Below are 16,095 nucleotides of genomic sequence, written 5' to 3'. Positions count from 1 at the left end.
TTCACATCTGAAACAATAAAATCCTGAGAGAGCATTTGGAAATCATTTATCAATAGCTCAATCTTTTGTAATTTCTCAAAGCTTTTTCCATTTGCTTTTGCATCCTTGGATTAGTGAAAAATGCAAGCTACCACAAAGGAGCAGTATAGTGAACAGAGGAATGAGAGCTCAGCATATGGGTTTTTTGCTGATATTTCTTTAAGTCTAAAGATGTGAAGAGGCACAATCCTCAGTGTCCCCCTCTTTCAGATGTTAAGTACAGCAACATGGTTGCAAACATACCTTTTGGGCCTGGTGGACCTGGAAGTCCAATGCCAGGAATACCTGGCTCTCCCTTTGCACCTGGGATGCCTGATAAGCCACGCTGACCTGGCTGACCAGGATCCCCTGTAAAAAGATGAAAGTCAAATTAGTTATCAAGAATCAATCATAAGGAAAACAAACTGCTCTTGGAATCCCATAGACTGGTAAAGTTGCTGCTTTACCTGGAAGACCTGGGTCACCATTTCTTCCTGGAGGACCAGGGGGACCAGGAACTCCTGGTTCTGTAATAGTCTGACCAGGGTCACCTTTTGGACCTGAGAAAGAAAAGAGGAAATTTATATCAGTCAATGGAATTTTTCTCTCTGTATTTATTTGAGTAGAGAGAAAAGTTGCTAGCCATAGCTCAGGCTTACAAAGAACATAAACACCACAAAGACTTTACCTATTAGGCTATCTGACCCTGAGCCCCATACAGCACTTATAGGCTTAGAAGCATTATTTATGTAAGCGTTTTCTGTAAGATCATTTTTTAGCTTCCTCCAAGGTACCATGATGTGAATAGTATTTTCCATAGGTAACTTCAGTGCAACTTGCTTAGGATCTGTGCAGCTGACAAAGAAATAACAAAAGCAAACCCTTGTTTCTAAAAGCAGTTGTGGTCACATCATAATTAAGCATAAGCCAGATGGAAGATATAGTGCATTTCTACTCAAGTAAATTAAAAAGTAGAAGCTTCTCTAAAGGTCAGAGCAGAAGGGAAAGTTATATTCCTATAGTAATATAAAATTTCAGCTTGCTTTGCAATTCTGTGGTCACCTTCAGTAAGGGAGTGTACAAATGCCTTTGAGAAAAGCTTACATGCAGCATTATGTTCTGAGAACTATCCAGAGCCCATGGAGAAAAACTTACAGCTTCTGTTCAAGAACACACAGAGACTAACTCACCAGGAACTCCAGGAGGCCCTGGACGACCTGATACACCTTGGATGCCCTTTTCACCAGGTGAACCTTGTGGACCAAAACCAGGAGGTCCAGGAAGCCCTTTGTCTCCAGGAAGACCTGGTACTCCCGGGTCACCTGGAATTCCCATTTCTCCTTTGAATGCAACACTGCCCTGAAAATAGAAACAGCAGTATAAAAAAAAAAAAGAGGAACGTGTGAATTATTTAATTTCTTCTGTTTTGAAACTATTTGACAACTTTCATCCTTCTAACCTGCATGGCCATTAGCTGTCAGCATCTTATTAACATGGTAAAGTCGAGGTTTAAACCTGTCTAATTAATTCTTCATGCTACATAGGTGACATACAGAGAACAATGGAAAGGACCAACTGATATCATCCAAGAGGCATTGACAGGTGTCAGGGACTACTCAGTGTATCATCACTAGATTAGCATCTACCGAAGAGAATTATTGAGTTAATCACATTAAGAAAAATCTGCATTTGTCAGTCCTCTTATCTGCACTATCCCAAATGCATTCAAAACATGTGTCCAATCAAGACATCATAAAATGGAACTCACAGGTTCCCCTTTAGGGCCAGGCAGACCTGGCAATCCATCTCGTCCAGGAGTGCCATCTATTCCAGGAAGACCTGGAGGTCCAGGGAAGCCAGGGTCTCCTTTGTCACCTTTCATTCTTGGTGAAGCCAAGACATCCCCAGGGTCTCCTTTAGGACCAGGTCTCCCAGGAGCACCTGGTGGCCCTGGGAATCCCTGAGGGAAAACAAATAAACAACTTCTTTATCCTTTCAAATCATGTCTGAGGTTGGCACAGCATAGGAATTGTGTGTTCAAACTAGCTAAGGGACACACAAAAAAGTATTCACATAAGACAAGAATTTGTACACAGATCTATCAAATGCAAGACGAATGAGGTGTTCTGTTTTCCCAGTGAAACATAACAGTGCCACTTACTGGTGGGCCTACAAGGCCAGTTAATCCTGGAAGCCCCTTTTCACCTTTTGGCCCAGGAAAACCAGGAGAACCTGAGTAGTGCAGAAAAAGATTAAAAAAAACATAAAAAAATAGAAACTGTAAATATGAAACACGCTGTTTGCACAAGATAATAGGCTAAGCTGTTTAAAATCAGGCAAGGTTTAGTAAGCGAGAGAGTTTGATTTTACTTGGGCAGAACAAAACCCATAACTCATAAATCAGGAGGGCCAAAAAATGTTCCACTGAAAAAGCTTCAGCTCTTCTATCATTCAGAAATAGCAAGTAGCAGAATTTCTTTTTCTCTTTCAGCTAAATCTACAGCAAGCCATGTACCTTCAAGAGGCAGAGTGCTTGTAAGCCTGTCTTTGATCAGAAAATTATTATTTTTGAGAAACTAGATTTTAAAAAATGAGTGCTTATGTTACACATATGCAGCCTGTTTCTTACAGTCCCTAGCTGGGCGAGACAGGACACAAGCCACCTATATGCCTGAGATCGCAACCGTGCATCTGAATTCGAACACAATAAACAAACACTCAAATCTGAAGGTGGCTTAGTGGAATATATTATGCAAAATAGTGAAGACTACCAGCCTTACCTGGACTACCTGGAGGTCCCGGTGGTCCCCTCTCACCAGGAGGCCCAGATATTCCAGTTCCTATACAATTGAAGCATGTGTCTCCTTGGTCACCTACAAAGAGTTGCATTAAAAAAAGAATACTTGAGCATCAGATCTCAGAAAACATTAAAAATTCTTGCTACCAATCTGTAATATCAGGTCCAAAGTGACAATCTGATAACTTAAATATCAGAAGGCTTGCCTGATAAAGGCCAAACTGAAGCTTTTTGGTTGCTATGAATCAGACAAATAATATATATGGTTAGAATATATTTAGGATAGTGTAGTATGAAACAAAACAAAAGCTCACAAAAATCAAGAATAAAAGTGAACCTTTTTCTTGGCAATTAATCACCTTCTACAGGAGGTTCTCGACACTTCAAACTAATGTTCCAAAACACATACACTAAAATCCTGAAATTTAAGTAAGATCCAAGAGGGCAAAAATCAATACTGGGAATGTTCGGTTGACTTCACAATACACTAAACATGTATACAATTAAAAGAAAAAAAGTAGTTTTCCCCACAAAGTTTAGAAGTTTCATTCATATACAGACTTTTCTATGACATTTACCACTGTATTAACTAAAGACTTCATTAAGGTTAATTAATTAATCCTTACAAAATCCATGTTTGAAATGAGTACAGAATTAAGTGAGATGCTCAAAATCATCTAAGATGTCCATGGATGAGCCAGGAAAAGATTCTCACTTACCCATATCAGCATCCTCATTGCAAGGTTGTCTTTTTGGAGACAAGGATACACATTAAATATACCTTTCTTTTCCTCACCAAATAAGCAGACAAACTCATTCTAGACTGACCAACTCAAATAATGAATCTTCTATTTAGAATTTCAATACTACTTTCCTTACAAAATGTTGAGTTTATTCGTTAAGTATAAAGTGTTCTAACATTTTCATGTGGAGTTGGCAACTGCTGTTACAAATATTTTGAGATTCTATCTACCTGGAAGGTACTTTAAAATCCAAAGCTACATTTTACATTAATGATTACCCATGCAAGGCTCACATGCAAATTGGTTACACCCTCAGTCACTTTGAGATTCCAGTGCTCTCACACTAGAGGAGAGGCTATCCTAAGTCCTAGCAACATAGACTTCTTACTCATAAACACAAAACATCTACATTCAAGGAAGAGGCACTGTTTACCCTTATTTAATGCAAGCTTTATATTGTTTAACAAGCTTTAACAAAAAGAGAGGGAAAAAAAAACAAAATATAACCATGACACCGCACCTTTTTGGCCTCTCTCCCCAGCAAAGCCTTGTTGACCTGGAATTCCTGGAGGACCTGGTGGACCCCGCTCACATAACCCTTCACCTAAGAAGAAGCAGGGAGGATTTCATGATCAAACTGTATTAGAATACATGTATTCTGCTTAAAAAAAAAAAAAAAAAAAAGTACTCTCTCTCTCTCTCTATATATATATAGGACTGCTATAGCTCATTAATGTAATCTAAACTCAAAAGAAAACAATCTGTTGATACTACACAACAGTCATCAGGTTTCCTACAAACCTCTTTTCCACAGGCTGTCCACATCCGCCTCTACACTACATTTAGCTTCAGATTATAGAAACATGTGTATGAAATGTAATCAGTTTGAGGAGACTCAAAATGCCAATGCCATTTAAACACTGGATTCCTCTTTGAACCATGTTAACCCCTCTCCATCAGTTCCAGTTCTCAACTCCATCTCCCATTCCCTAGCTCTCTTTTCCCAAAAAGAGACAGGAGCTTTCATCCCAAGCATCCACTAAAATGTTTATCAAATTACACTGGAATTCTGACTCTCCTAGTGTCATAACCCCCTCCAAGCATTTATTAGATGATATCATGAAAATTAAGTTTATCATGAAAGTTAAGAAAGCATTAAAGTGGTTACCTCCTGCTCTATGTGGAAATTTTAATGTAATTTTCATTAGTTGGATCAAAAAGGATTTAACATCAGTTGATTTTATACAGCTGGCCCGGAATCTGTCTGGCCCTAGAGGACTATCATTACTGTGCGAGTTTGAACAAAGGTCTTTCAAATCTGATAAGATTTCTCCTCCTCCTGTCTAGCTGAATATCACAGATCAATCAAGGCAGGGCTCACTTCAGGTAGAAAGATGTAATAAAGTCAGACTTCAACCCACACTACTGAATTCCCAAATTCTGTAATAATCTAACCGATGTACATCAGTTAGAACTGTACTGCAAATGTCCTGATTTGTGATGTGAGTTTGGGAGGATGTATACAAATAGCTTGGAATCTCATGGGCTTCAGCTGCTGGTAAATCATATCTTTGGAGGAAAAGTTAACAAAAAAATAAACAATAAACGAATGTCAAAACCGTTCAATCTGTTTGTTGTCTATATGGACAACTTACCAGGAGGAACAGATGGTGCAGGTGGTCCTGGAGGACCTGGAGGTCCTGGAGGTCCCTGTGGTCCATCAAGTCCTGGTTGTCCAGGAATGGAAACACCAGGTAAACCAGGATCTCCCTTCTGCCCTCTCTCACCAGGTAAGCCAGGTGGGCCAGGAGGTCCAACAGTAGTGATCCCTAAGGTGGGAAGAACTTCATTTCCTTAGAGCTCAAAGGTTTAAGCTATTAAAATGTTTAAACTACCCTTTTTATAAAGATGACATTGACATGAGATGAATAATGTGCTACAGATAAAGCTGTATCTTTCCATGTAAGTACAAGTAACGCTGTAACATTTTTTTATGGAAAAAAAACCTGCATGTTGATGTGCACTGTTTGACACACACATATTTTGCATTTTTCAGACATCTTTGTTTGAAAAATTGACCCAAGATTCAATAACTACGCAAACTTTTATGAAGAAAAAACAAAAGGTGTCACTATGCATTCCCACTGTAGTAGGCTCAGGTCACCGCTTCGTTTAGGACTGGTCAACCTATAACAAAGACTAGATTTGATGGCCAGGTACCAGACTTCCAGTACACAACATTTTCTCTGTATAATGCAATGGATAACGTATGTTATAGGTAAGGGATAAGACATAAATTAACCCCAAGATCATAAAGCTAGTATCTGTTTGACAGCCTTGATGATTAGCATTTTTTGTTCACCACAGCAGGTAATGAACGTTCAGAATTCCTCATATTAACTCTGCAATCTAAGAACAATTAAAGGTAGCTCTAAATACTTTTGCTTTCATTTTCTGATTAGTCTATCTGCCAAAAGGAGAGCAAAAAGACACAAAATTAAACATCCATTCATACATCTGAATGTACAAATTGTTTTTATGCTCAGAGTCCTACCTGGAGAACCCGGCAAGCCAGGTGGGCCTGGCCTACCAGAGAATCCACGCTCCCCTTTGGCTCCTGGGAGTCCTGGCAATCCTTTACTACCTTTTGGTCCCACAGTTGCATCAATGCCTGGTCTTGTAATGACCTGTAATTGTTTCACATTCATGTGAAAAAAGATTTCAATTACTAAGGCAAGAAAAGAGCCGCTGGAAAGATAAAGAGATGTAAGGGAAGAAAAGATCAATGTCTTTTGAACTTAATTCCAACGGACAAAGTATTCTTCCCAGTTCAATGAATTAATGTGGTAAAATTTCAGTAAAAAGTTCTCTCCCCACTGCCAGGAGAACATTGAATAAACTTCAGTGAAACTTTCTCAATTTCTGCTGTTTTGAGCCTTGTTTCTGTAAGCTAGTAAATCCCAGAGCACAGGATCTACTAAGAAAGAGGGATATAATTGTTTCTATTAGTGAGCATACAAAATCTTTGCTGGTTCTGCCAGTTTTTGTTTATAACTGGACACACAAACTCACTGTCACCCCAGAACTATGATGAACTAACACAGTCAACTAAATGCAGAAAGAAAAGATCACCAACTTACACTTCCAGGAGGACCAGGAGGACCAATGTCACCTTTTTCACCCTACCAATGGAATTAAAAGCATTTTTTACTGCATATTATTATGCAAGATAATAATTGCAAATATTCCTCAACGTTTTAACAGCACAGGCAATGCAATTACTGCTCAGTCAGAAATGAACTCAGTGACAGGAGGTTTTTAAGCTATTATAGTAACAATGACAAATAACTTAGCACACCTTTTCACCATCTCTTCCTGGAACACCATTTACTCCAGGTCCACCAGGTAAACCCTTCAAGAAAAGAGAAAAATAATTATGCTCAGACCGTCTCCATATCAGAAGAAAAAACTAAAGGATCTGGTGAGATTGAAAATGTATGAGGTACTCACATCCCTACCAGGCTGACCAGGTTCTCCATCTTTGCCCGGCTTTCCCTTCAAAAACAAACATGCATTGAAATAAAATGCTTCAGTGGTGAAGAAATCTTGTGGAAATAATTTACTGACTACCCATTTTTCAAAAACAAACAAACTCTCCAGAATGCAGTTCTTATGATATATATATCAAAGATACAAAACAACTGTAATCAGTTTTGTGCTCATAAGAGCACTAAAACACAAGTCTCAAAAAAAAAAAAAAGGTGACCAAATACAGCAAAAAATGGTATTCAATTAACTATTACTGATTCTTTGCATTTAATAAATCCCTTTAACATCAGAGAAAGTCTTTGCTTGGAAAACAGATCCTAACTTCCTAGACACTACATTTAATTAGGAAATTAGTATACTGTGATCAGTCAAACTAAAACCAAACATATTTGTGTGGTTAAATTTTAACTCTCCCTTAAGCTACATGCAATTTTCTGAAGAACACTACCAAAATAAGAAGCTGAATTGTGCTCAGAGAAGTGACTTCCAAAAAACATCCATTTTTGCTAAACAGATACGCCACTGCTTCAGGGAAAGTAGTGCAAGATCCATTTTACTCCAAACCATCCATTGGATGAGTCAAACATAAGTCTGTTGTTAGCATTACAGGATGAGACTCCTGATGAAACTTCACTACATTACTGATGAAGTTTCACTATAGTGCCACGATCAACTCTTAATAAGTTGATAATAAGACCTGACAGATAAATGCACCAGAGTATACTATGATTTGTGAAGCCTTGAATATTAGTGATTCTGATTCTCCACAATGAATTAAATTGAAATAGGTTTTAGTCATAAAGAATAATACGGAATGCTAAAATACAATCTTAAAGTCACTTAACAGCAAAATTTCATGTTGAATATGCAACATTCACTCAGAGTAATTAGAACAAATATGTTGGTAAGTAAGCTTTTAGCAGAAGGCATCTTCTTACATCGCTTTAGGATTTCTATCCTTTTAAGTCTTTGCAAATATATGTGGTTCCCAATTACTTTTGCAGAGAGAAGCAACTTGGAAAACACTATTCAGAATACAACAAGAGCCTTGGCTTTGTAAATCTGCCTAATTTCTCATGTGCATATGAGAAGACAAACCAAAGCGCGCCTATAAATCTCAGCAACTAAAAAGAATTTTATCTAGAATGCCAAAGATTTATCTTCCACAGTCTTTAATCCCTATGGACACTGAAAAATCTATCACCAGCCTGTTTCTAAGCATTGTTTATAATATTGTCTGATTAACCTGGGTGAGATCTGTGTCTTAGCTTTCAAAGGGGCCCACTATGTTGACGTAACTATAAGTTTAGAAGCTGTGAAAGTGAAAATACAGATTGCTTTGAGCTTGTAGCAGCTTGTATTTCTTTGCTATTCCAACTCATGCTATTTTCATCCTACTTCTTAACACCTCTGATCTTTCTCAGCTTTTCTGAGCTGTGATATTAAAATAAATTTCAATTTCAGGACAGAGTGTAGACAGGAACAAAGTGATTAATACTGTCCCCAGATACAGCTAGCCTGACTTGTCCCCTCTCCAGTTAGTACATAAATAGAAGTGGTTGCTTGAGATGTGATAAATGGACTTTTGGTCCATTTTTCTAGTGTTCAGAGACTTCTTTTAGTGACTTACCTCACAAATAAATACACTGAGAATGAGCTTACATAGACCATCCTAAAAATACAGCAACCTCATGCTGTTTGGGCAACTTAGCAAATGACAAACTGAATGAAACCTTCTCTAAAAGGAAACAGGAAACTGCTGCTTCAGCCAACTAGTCCAGGAGCTTTGGAGAAGTCTTCTATGTGTAACCACATAACAGCATTAAAATCAGGTTTTCTTGTGTCTAAAACTAAGATCTACATGTAGATAATTCTATGAGAAAGTCCTGAGAGATCCACAGCTAGAAGCACTGCTGTGAACCAGATGTGTCACAAACTTGTTTACCAGATTACAGGAAAAAAAAAAAAGTTTCTTACGCAGAGGCTGAAGGCCTCACCTGATTTCAACATTTGCTTTATTCTCAATGATTACATTGATTGGAAAAATAAATGTTTGGTTAAATAGACTACTTACTCTTTTGCCTGGTTCTCCTTGCTCACCTTTTTCACCCTTTATGCCACCGGGAAGACCCTGAACATACAAACATAATCTTAAATTGAGCCCATAAGCCTGAACTGAATTAATTTACAGTTTTTGAAGAGATGCAACGAAAGAACTAGAATAGGTCTACTCACAGGAGGGCCTTGTGGCCCTGGAAGTCCTGGTGGGCCTGGATCACCCGGAATACCCTGTCAAACATGAGCAAAAGAAAAAGAGGATTAAAGCCTCGATTACTCCATAGTGTCTCCGTTTTTTATATACATATAAATATATACATACATATACATACATACATACATGCACATATTTTTGCTATCATTTAGAATTCCAAGAACTGTTAACAGTAAGGGGCCACATCAATGCTTCACTTCTGCAGACCTTCAAGTGAAACTTTAATTTTTATTAAATGTTCATCCTGTTTATTTAGATGATTCACTCCACTAAGACACAACTGACTACTGTGGGTACTGCAGCTGTTGTTCTGGTGCTTTACAGCTGCTATATAATAAAGGAAGGATGGAAGGAAGGATGAAAGAAGGACATAAGACAAAGGATGGAATACAAAGACAAAGAAAGAAAAGAGGGGGACAAATGCAAAATCCTGCTGAAATTACAGGAAGAACAGTTGTTTTGCTTGTAGTTACTGAAATTGTGAGGTCACTAGGATCAATACTGAAAATTGTCACAGGATCTTGAGGGTTTCTAGTTTGTTTCATTACACCTTTGCAACAATAATCTAGACAAAACACTACAGGCTACTGAATCCACAAAAGCATTCTGTGCATTTTTATGTTGTTGTTCTCCCCTTCCTGGTGGATTCCCAGACTTTTAAAAAGCCCATCTTTACAGTTGATCATCACCAGAGATCACAGTGGAGATACACACCAGAACCTGGTGTATACTTTACAAAAAAATACATGTAATGTAGAATTTTTTTTACTGATTTTGTTCTAATAAGTATAACCTATATTAAAACAAACAAATCTTTAAACCTCAAAATCATCGTGAGTGTTGGTCAAAGACAAATGCTTCATAAGGGAATTAGCTAGAATGCTTTGATTTTGTACATTCATATACCTGCACTTCAGCAGAATTAGTCCTTCAGATATCCCTGATGACAGAGACAAATAGCTCTGAGCTAATAAAAATTAGCTGAATATTTATTTCAACTACAGTGCAATTAAAAAAAATTTAAAAATATTAAGAGACAAAACCAGAAACTAAAACATTTTTAGGATGACTGCACACTGAAAACGTGCCTCAGTGGATACCTTGGTGGTGCCTAATGTTCTTCAGAAATGAAGAGTAACAAATGATTTTAATCAAGATGTAGGGAGTAGAACTGTCATGCATTGACAACATAAAATACTGCTTCCTATCAAAACTTTCTTGTGATGCATTCCTCAAGATGAAAAGGTGAAAAGCAAGAAATTGACCCAAATACAAATAGAAGAAACTAACAGTTCAAAACTACTTAGTAGCTCTATCACCACAGTGACATTTTCAAAACATAGCATAGAAAAAACCATTCACCACTCTTGCCTCAAAGTATCTGCCTTCAACCTTCTACTACTTGTACTATTCAGGGTGGTTTTTTGAGCACATCACAGAAATTTCAAAGAAAAAATGAAATTCGGGCACCTATAACGACACCGGCGGTGCTCAGCTTGTCTGTAACTTGAACCCAGAATCAAACAGACAGCACTAAGAAATGATCCCCAGGGAAGTAGAAAGGAAAAAAACATAACCTCAAAAATGATAACTCTCACAATGACTTTCTGGCATTTGCAGTGGGAAAGAACCCATACAAATCAAACCAAGAGTTCGAGCTTATTGCCACAGTATGGCTTAATATTACTTTTGAGACTCCAGAAACAGGAAAAGCACTTATTCATACCACAAGTAAGAAAGATCTTGAGGCATGACTAAGGGGAAAAAGAAAAAAAAGAGAATAATAATTTAAGCTAAAACTTTTACAAAGCTTCTTCACAATGGATGGCTAAGCTGGTTAATTAATGGTTTTGAAAATCTCAGTCTGGGTGTTCCAAGGGAACAGTTCAACTGCTTTTACCATTACTGTAAGTTTCCTTTGAAACAGCTTCTTCCGCAGGATAGTTACTTTATTAAAGAAGTAACTGAGGTAATGTGACTAGCATCCTCTCTATTAAGGGAAAACTACTCCGTGCTTTAAGAAAAATAATAGAAACTCTATGCAGTCAGTAGAACGTGTGCGTATATGAGCCAAACCAATACAGACTTCAGTGATCACATATTGATTATAGATGGATACAGTTTCCCATTTACCTGATCTCCTTTCTGAAACTCAATGTCATTTGGTCTCTTCTGTTCTCCAATTTGTCCTGGTGGCCCTGGAGGTCCTTGAAGACCTTGTTCACCCTAACATGCAAGAAGATGGCAGTTTGATACAGGTAGTAAATCTCAAAATGGCAAGGATAGGTATTTTGAAAGTGAAAAGCAAACATATCATCATTATCACCACCTACTCACTTTTTCACCTTTAGGTCCTTGGAAATTCAAGCCCATATTACCCTGCAAGAAGTAGATCTTGTCAGCCCTTAGAATTCACCAATGAATAGCAAAAAAAACAAAACAACTCCAACCAGCATCAGTGAAAGATGGAAAATACCTTAGGTCCTGGTAGCCCTGGTGGACCAGGAGGTCCCTAATAAAAAATGAAAACAAAAGTTACTCTTCCAAGCACTTTGCATGTCCTCTTGTGAAAAAATGAATTGTTTAGAACTAAACTTTGTGGATACATAAGAAATGAACTCTTTCTTTAAGCGAGATGTTCATTAAAGGCTTAAAAATACAGTCTAAATAAGCTAAATCTTGACTCTTAGATTTAACACCAATAAAGTCTGCAGAAAGATTCAGGCTAATTTAAAGTAAAAAGAGTCTGTGAACAGGCTGAATGTTTCAAAGGCATCACATTGAAATGTGCACAATAGCAGCTCTAGGGTCAACCGAGTGCATGGTTGCTACTGTCTTCATATCAAGTTATGATTAAAGTAATCTCTGCATTTTGCCAACTTGCCTCTGAGGACATGGAAACAAAGAAGCAACTGCCTTCTTTAACATTTTTTGGGTAACAGGCTAAGAAACTTACTGTCAAACCTGGGGGCCCTGGAGGACCAACTGGACCTGGTATTCCTATGGGACCAGGTGGACCCTGTTGAAAAAATGGAGGAAGCTATCAGAGAAACAGTATTTATGGAAAACGTCCACAACAGGACAAGTGTGAGACCTTCAAGGTAAAAACAAAACAAAACAAAAACCAACAACAAAAAGCAACAAACCAAAAATAAACACCAAACGCACAGCTGGCATCATATGGGTGTCAAATCAAAGGAGCTGACTTCTAACTTAGCAATTTGTTCTAGATGAAAGGCCTAAAGGAGTGTAAGCTGTGCCAAGACTGTTCTGCTCTCTACATCAATACATCTCTTTGGCTTGGATAAAGGGATGCTTTTTTGTTTGTTTTGAACTACTTTTGTTGTTTCTTTCTCTTGAATGCACTGAGAGAGAACAACAAAACACTTTGTATTTGTGATTCCTCCCATCCAAAAGCAGACAATACGAAAGAACAGATCAGAGAAACAGAAATGCTAACAGGCTCAATCTGGTCAGAATAGTCTGAGGTTTGCCTTTCTGTACCAGGAAATGGGAGTTTCTGGCTCCTGTCCAGCACAGACCGATTGACTCATTTTCTGCTCCCCTTGTTCATCCCACTAAAGTAATGAATGGTTCAGAGGGGAAGCACAGGGCCTGAAGTCATTAGATGTTTTCACAGAAGACTGCTGGGGGAACAGAAACACTGCTCAGGAGATGCAACGTGAGGAGAACAACAGACATTACCCTCTCTTCCCCAGACATTACCCTCTCTTCAGCCCAGAAGTGCAGACTGTTACTCACTTTACCTCAGAGTAAGAAGGAAAGGGAGCTCCAGAATTAATACAGAGAATATCTGGGAAGTGGCAACAGGAAGGGGAAGTAGTGAAGCAAGTCAATAACTGTGAGTACTACTGTCTGCTGGACACTGCTTTCCTGGGTAGGGGATTTCTCTGTCCTCTGTGGGCCACCCTAACAAGAGCAATGTGGAAGCACTTTTGAAGCCTTCCTCACAGCATAAACTAGAGGTACAGTAAATATGAGCCTTGCCCTTTCACGTACACATAGGGATTCCCTACCACCAAAATGTTCCAACTGTGCTGTAATTGAAATACTCTTCCTTTTACATCTTTGGTAGAACATGGTCTAACAGCACTTTATTCAACTTACAGGTATCCCTGGAAGACCTGGAAATCCTTGGTCACCCTTATGTCCTGGCAGCAAGGATGTAATTATTTCACCAGCTTCACCCTAGAAGAAAACCAGCTGGTTCTTAATTATTAGCATATTCAACAAATCTTTATCACCATTCTGACTCCAAAGGATGAAAAAAAAAAAAAGATTCTCAAAACTATGAGAGAATTAGAGTTATGTTATGCTGCAGCTTAAAATTTAAGCACTAGATTCTCCAAGAAACACCTCTTTTAATGGGATACATCATTGCATATTTAGAGAACTCTTTAAATGGCTAAACTACCAACTGCTAAGGGTTCTCTTTTTGTGTGTACAAATATATTAGCATCGATCTAAATTCCAAAAGACCATAGGGGATTGAAATACAAATGCTTCACAAAAGAGACATTCTAGCTCCAAGTACAGAAAACTTTTATGACACGACGGAAAAAAGGCTTTCAGCTTTTTTCAGTGTCCAACTTCATGAGACTAATGTTGTGCATGCTACTGTAATAGTCACACTTCATGACCTAAAGTAAAGTATTTATTACTGATTTCAACTCACATCTTCGTTTTCCATGTAAACGTTGTGATCAGCTAGCACTGTAATATCTGCACAATGACTGGGATGGAAGGGGCTGAGAAAAGCAGTTTAGTTTAATAGTCATCATTTCCCAGTACCAATGCGTTAGGCTGTCCTCTCAGGAGTTTAATGGAATAACTCTGTGTGTGTAGGGAGGGGGGGGTGTCAAGTTTCCTTTTAAATAGATGTGAACCAAAACTAATGTTTTGACTCATGCTCAAATAGGCCATGAATACAGTAACAAAAAAACCCCAAGCAAACAACAACAACAACATAACCCGCCTCCTCCAAACTAAAAAGGAATCCTCAAAGGTCCAAAATCAGATTGTGAGACTATTTACACTAGGGGAAAAAAAAAGTCATTTACGTAAGTAATCTAAACAGTAGGGAAGGACATTTCCAAAAGGAATGTAAAATGTTGCACTATTCCCTTTACTGGATACCTGAGTCACTATTGCTTAACCTCTAGTTGCGTTTCTGAGCGCTCACACAGACTACTGGAGCATTTAGGTGTCTGTAGACCTTCTGTTAACTTGGTGCCTCTCAAAACAGGTGCTGTCCCTCACATTTCCAAGGGAACGAGTTGCAGAAAACAGTTTGCAGTCAAGCTAATGCAGAATTTCCAGTTAGTTGCACTGGAAAGACCTAGAAGCAATAAATTTTTTTTGCAGAATTTCACTGTGGATTCCAATGGGTGTATATGGTCTTATAATGAAAGCAAGCAGCTTTCTTTTGCCAGATCACACTGCACACTCATGCCTGGTTAGTACTTAGATGTAAGAGTAAAGAACACTTACCTTCATACCTGGCAGACCAGGGGGTCCCTTTATTTAAAAGAAACAAAAAAATGAAAGAAACATCAACAGAAATAGGTTCTTGGTATGTCATCTGTAAACCACTGATCAAATCTACTGCATGAAACAAGCATTAAAGAGAGAAGGAAAAAAAAAAATAAGTACTTTGACAGTAAATATTCAGCATTATATTTCCATTTGCTAGCAATTTACTTTTTTATTGCCTCCTATTATCCTGTCTGGTCAGTGTTCTGTTCAGCTCTGGGGCCCCCAGCATAAAGACACTGATCTGTTGGAGTGGGTCCAGAAGAGGCCACTAGGATGACCAGAGGGCTGGAGTACCTCTCCTTATGAAGACAGGCTGAGACAGTCAGGGTTGTTCAGACTGAAGAAGAAAAGGTTCTGGAGAGACCTTATTAACGGCCTTCCAGTTACATAAAGGGGGCCTAAAGCAAAGCTGGGAAAGGACTCTATCAGTGAGGGTAGTGATAGGACAGAGGAATGGTTTTAAACGAAAAGAGGGGAGTAAATCTTAGATAGATATTAGGATATTCTTCACAATGAGGGTGGTGAGGCACTGGCAGTGCTGCCTAGAGAAGCTGACAGCATCCCATCCCTAGGGGTGTCCTAAGTCAGGTGGGATGGGGTCTTGGGCAACCTGGTCTAGAGGAAAGCATCACTGTCCATGGCCAGTGGGTAGAACTAGATCACCATTAAGGTCCCTATTAATCCAAACCATTCTATCTCTTCTGTCTCATTAATCATCACTGACACCATACACAAACACACACATATCAGAAGACAATAACAAGATCTTCCCTCTCTGACATATATGCATGTATTCATATCTTTCTGCAGGTAGCGAAGTATCTCAGCATGGGGGAATTCAAAAGGCTTTTTATTCGCTTTGCCACAGCATCCATCAGAAGAGCTCACTCTTTTGCTGGACGTGTAAAATATTCTGATAAATCATAACCTGTTAACTGAGCTTTCACAGATTTAGGTAGGATTTTTTCAGTGGATTACAGGCAGCTGATCTGGAAAACTTGTACTTACAGGAGGCCCTTGTAAACCTGGAAAACCTGGACTGCCTGGGAATCCACGTTCTCCCTTAGGGTTGAAGATGACAATTAGCCAAAAAGCAAAATGAAACATAACAAAAACAGATAAACAAATGGTTACTGAAAAGCCCAGTTTCACTGTTAGCT

General features: G+C 38.5%; 1 protein-coding gene across 2 annotated transcripts in view; it reads right to left on the bottom strand.

Annotated features, from left to right (window-relative positions):
- The window catches only part of COL4A5 (collagen type IV alpha 5 chain), a 79,704-nt gene that overhangs the window by 29,348 nt on the left and 34,261 nt on the right, over positions 1–16,095 (bottom strand). For both annotated transcript variants that reach the window (XM_031594471.2, XM_090150071.1), the window contains exons 7-27: positions 15,944–15,997; positions 14,891–14,917; positions 13,508–13,588; positions 12,336–12,398; positions 11,856–11,891; positions 11,717–11,758; positions 11,513–11,605; positions 9,343–9,396; positions 9,182–9,238; positions 7,069–7,113; positions 6,917–6,970; positions 6,699–6,740; positions 6,113–6,245; positions 5,214–5,387; positions 4,079–4,162; positions 2,799–2,891; positions 2,180–2,250; positions 1,787–1,978; positions 1,209–1,377; positions 486–578; positions 283–387 (exon numbers count right to left, since the gene is read on the bottom strand). In XM_031594471.2, the coding sequence (XP_031450331.2) occupies positions 283–387; positions 486–578; positions 1,209–1,377; positions 1,787–1,978; positions 2,180–2,250; positions 2,799–2,891; positions 4,079–4,162; positions 5,214–5,387; positions 6,113–6,245; positions 6,699–6,740; positions 6,917–6,970; positions 7,069–7,113; positions 9,182–9,238; positions 9,343–9,396; positions 11,513–11,605; positions 11,717–11,758; positions 11,856–11,891; positions 12,336–12,398; positions 13,508–13,588; positions 14,891–14,917; positions 15,944–15,997 (1,762 nt within the window). The remainder of the gene's footprint in view (positions 1–282; positions 388–485; positions 579–1,208; positions 1,378–1,786; positions 1,979–2,179; positions 2,251–2,798; positions 2,892–4,078; positions 4,163–5,213; positions 5,388–6,112; positions 6,246–6,698; positions 6,741–6,916; positions 6,971–7,068; positions 7,114–9,181; positions 9,239–9,342; positions 9,397–11,512; positions 11,606–11,716; positions 11,759–11,855; positions 11,892–12,335; positions 12,399–13,507; positions 13,589–14,890; positions 14,918–15,943; positions 15,998–16,095) is intronic.

The sequence above is a fragment of the Phasianus colchicus genome, chromosome 14, assembly GCF_987193195.1.
Source record: "Phasianus colchicus chromosome 14, bPhaCol1.hap1.1, whole genome shotgun sequence".
Lineage (NCBI taxonomy): Eukaryota > Metazoa > Chordata > Aves > Galliformes > Phasianidae > Phasianus > Phasianus colchicus.
This window is presented reverse-complemented; position numbering and strand designations above follow the sequence as displayed.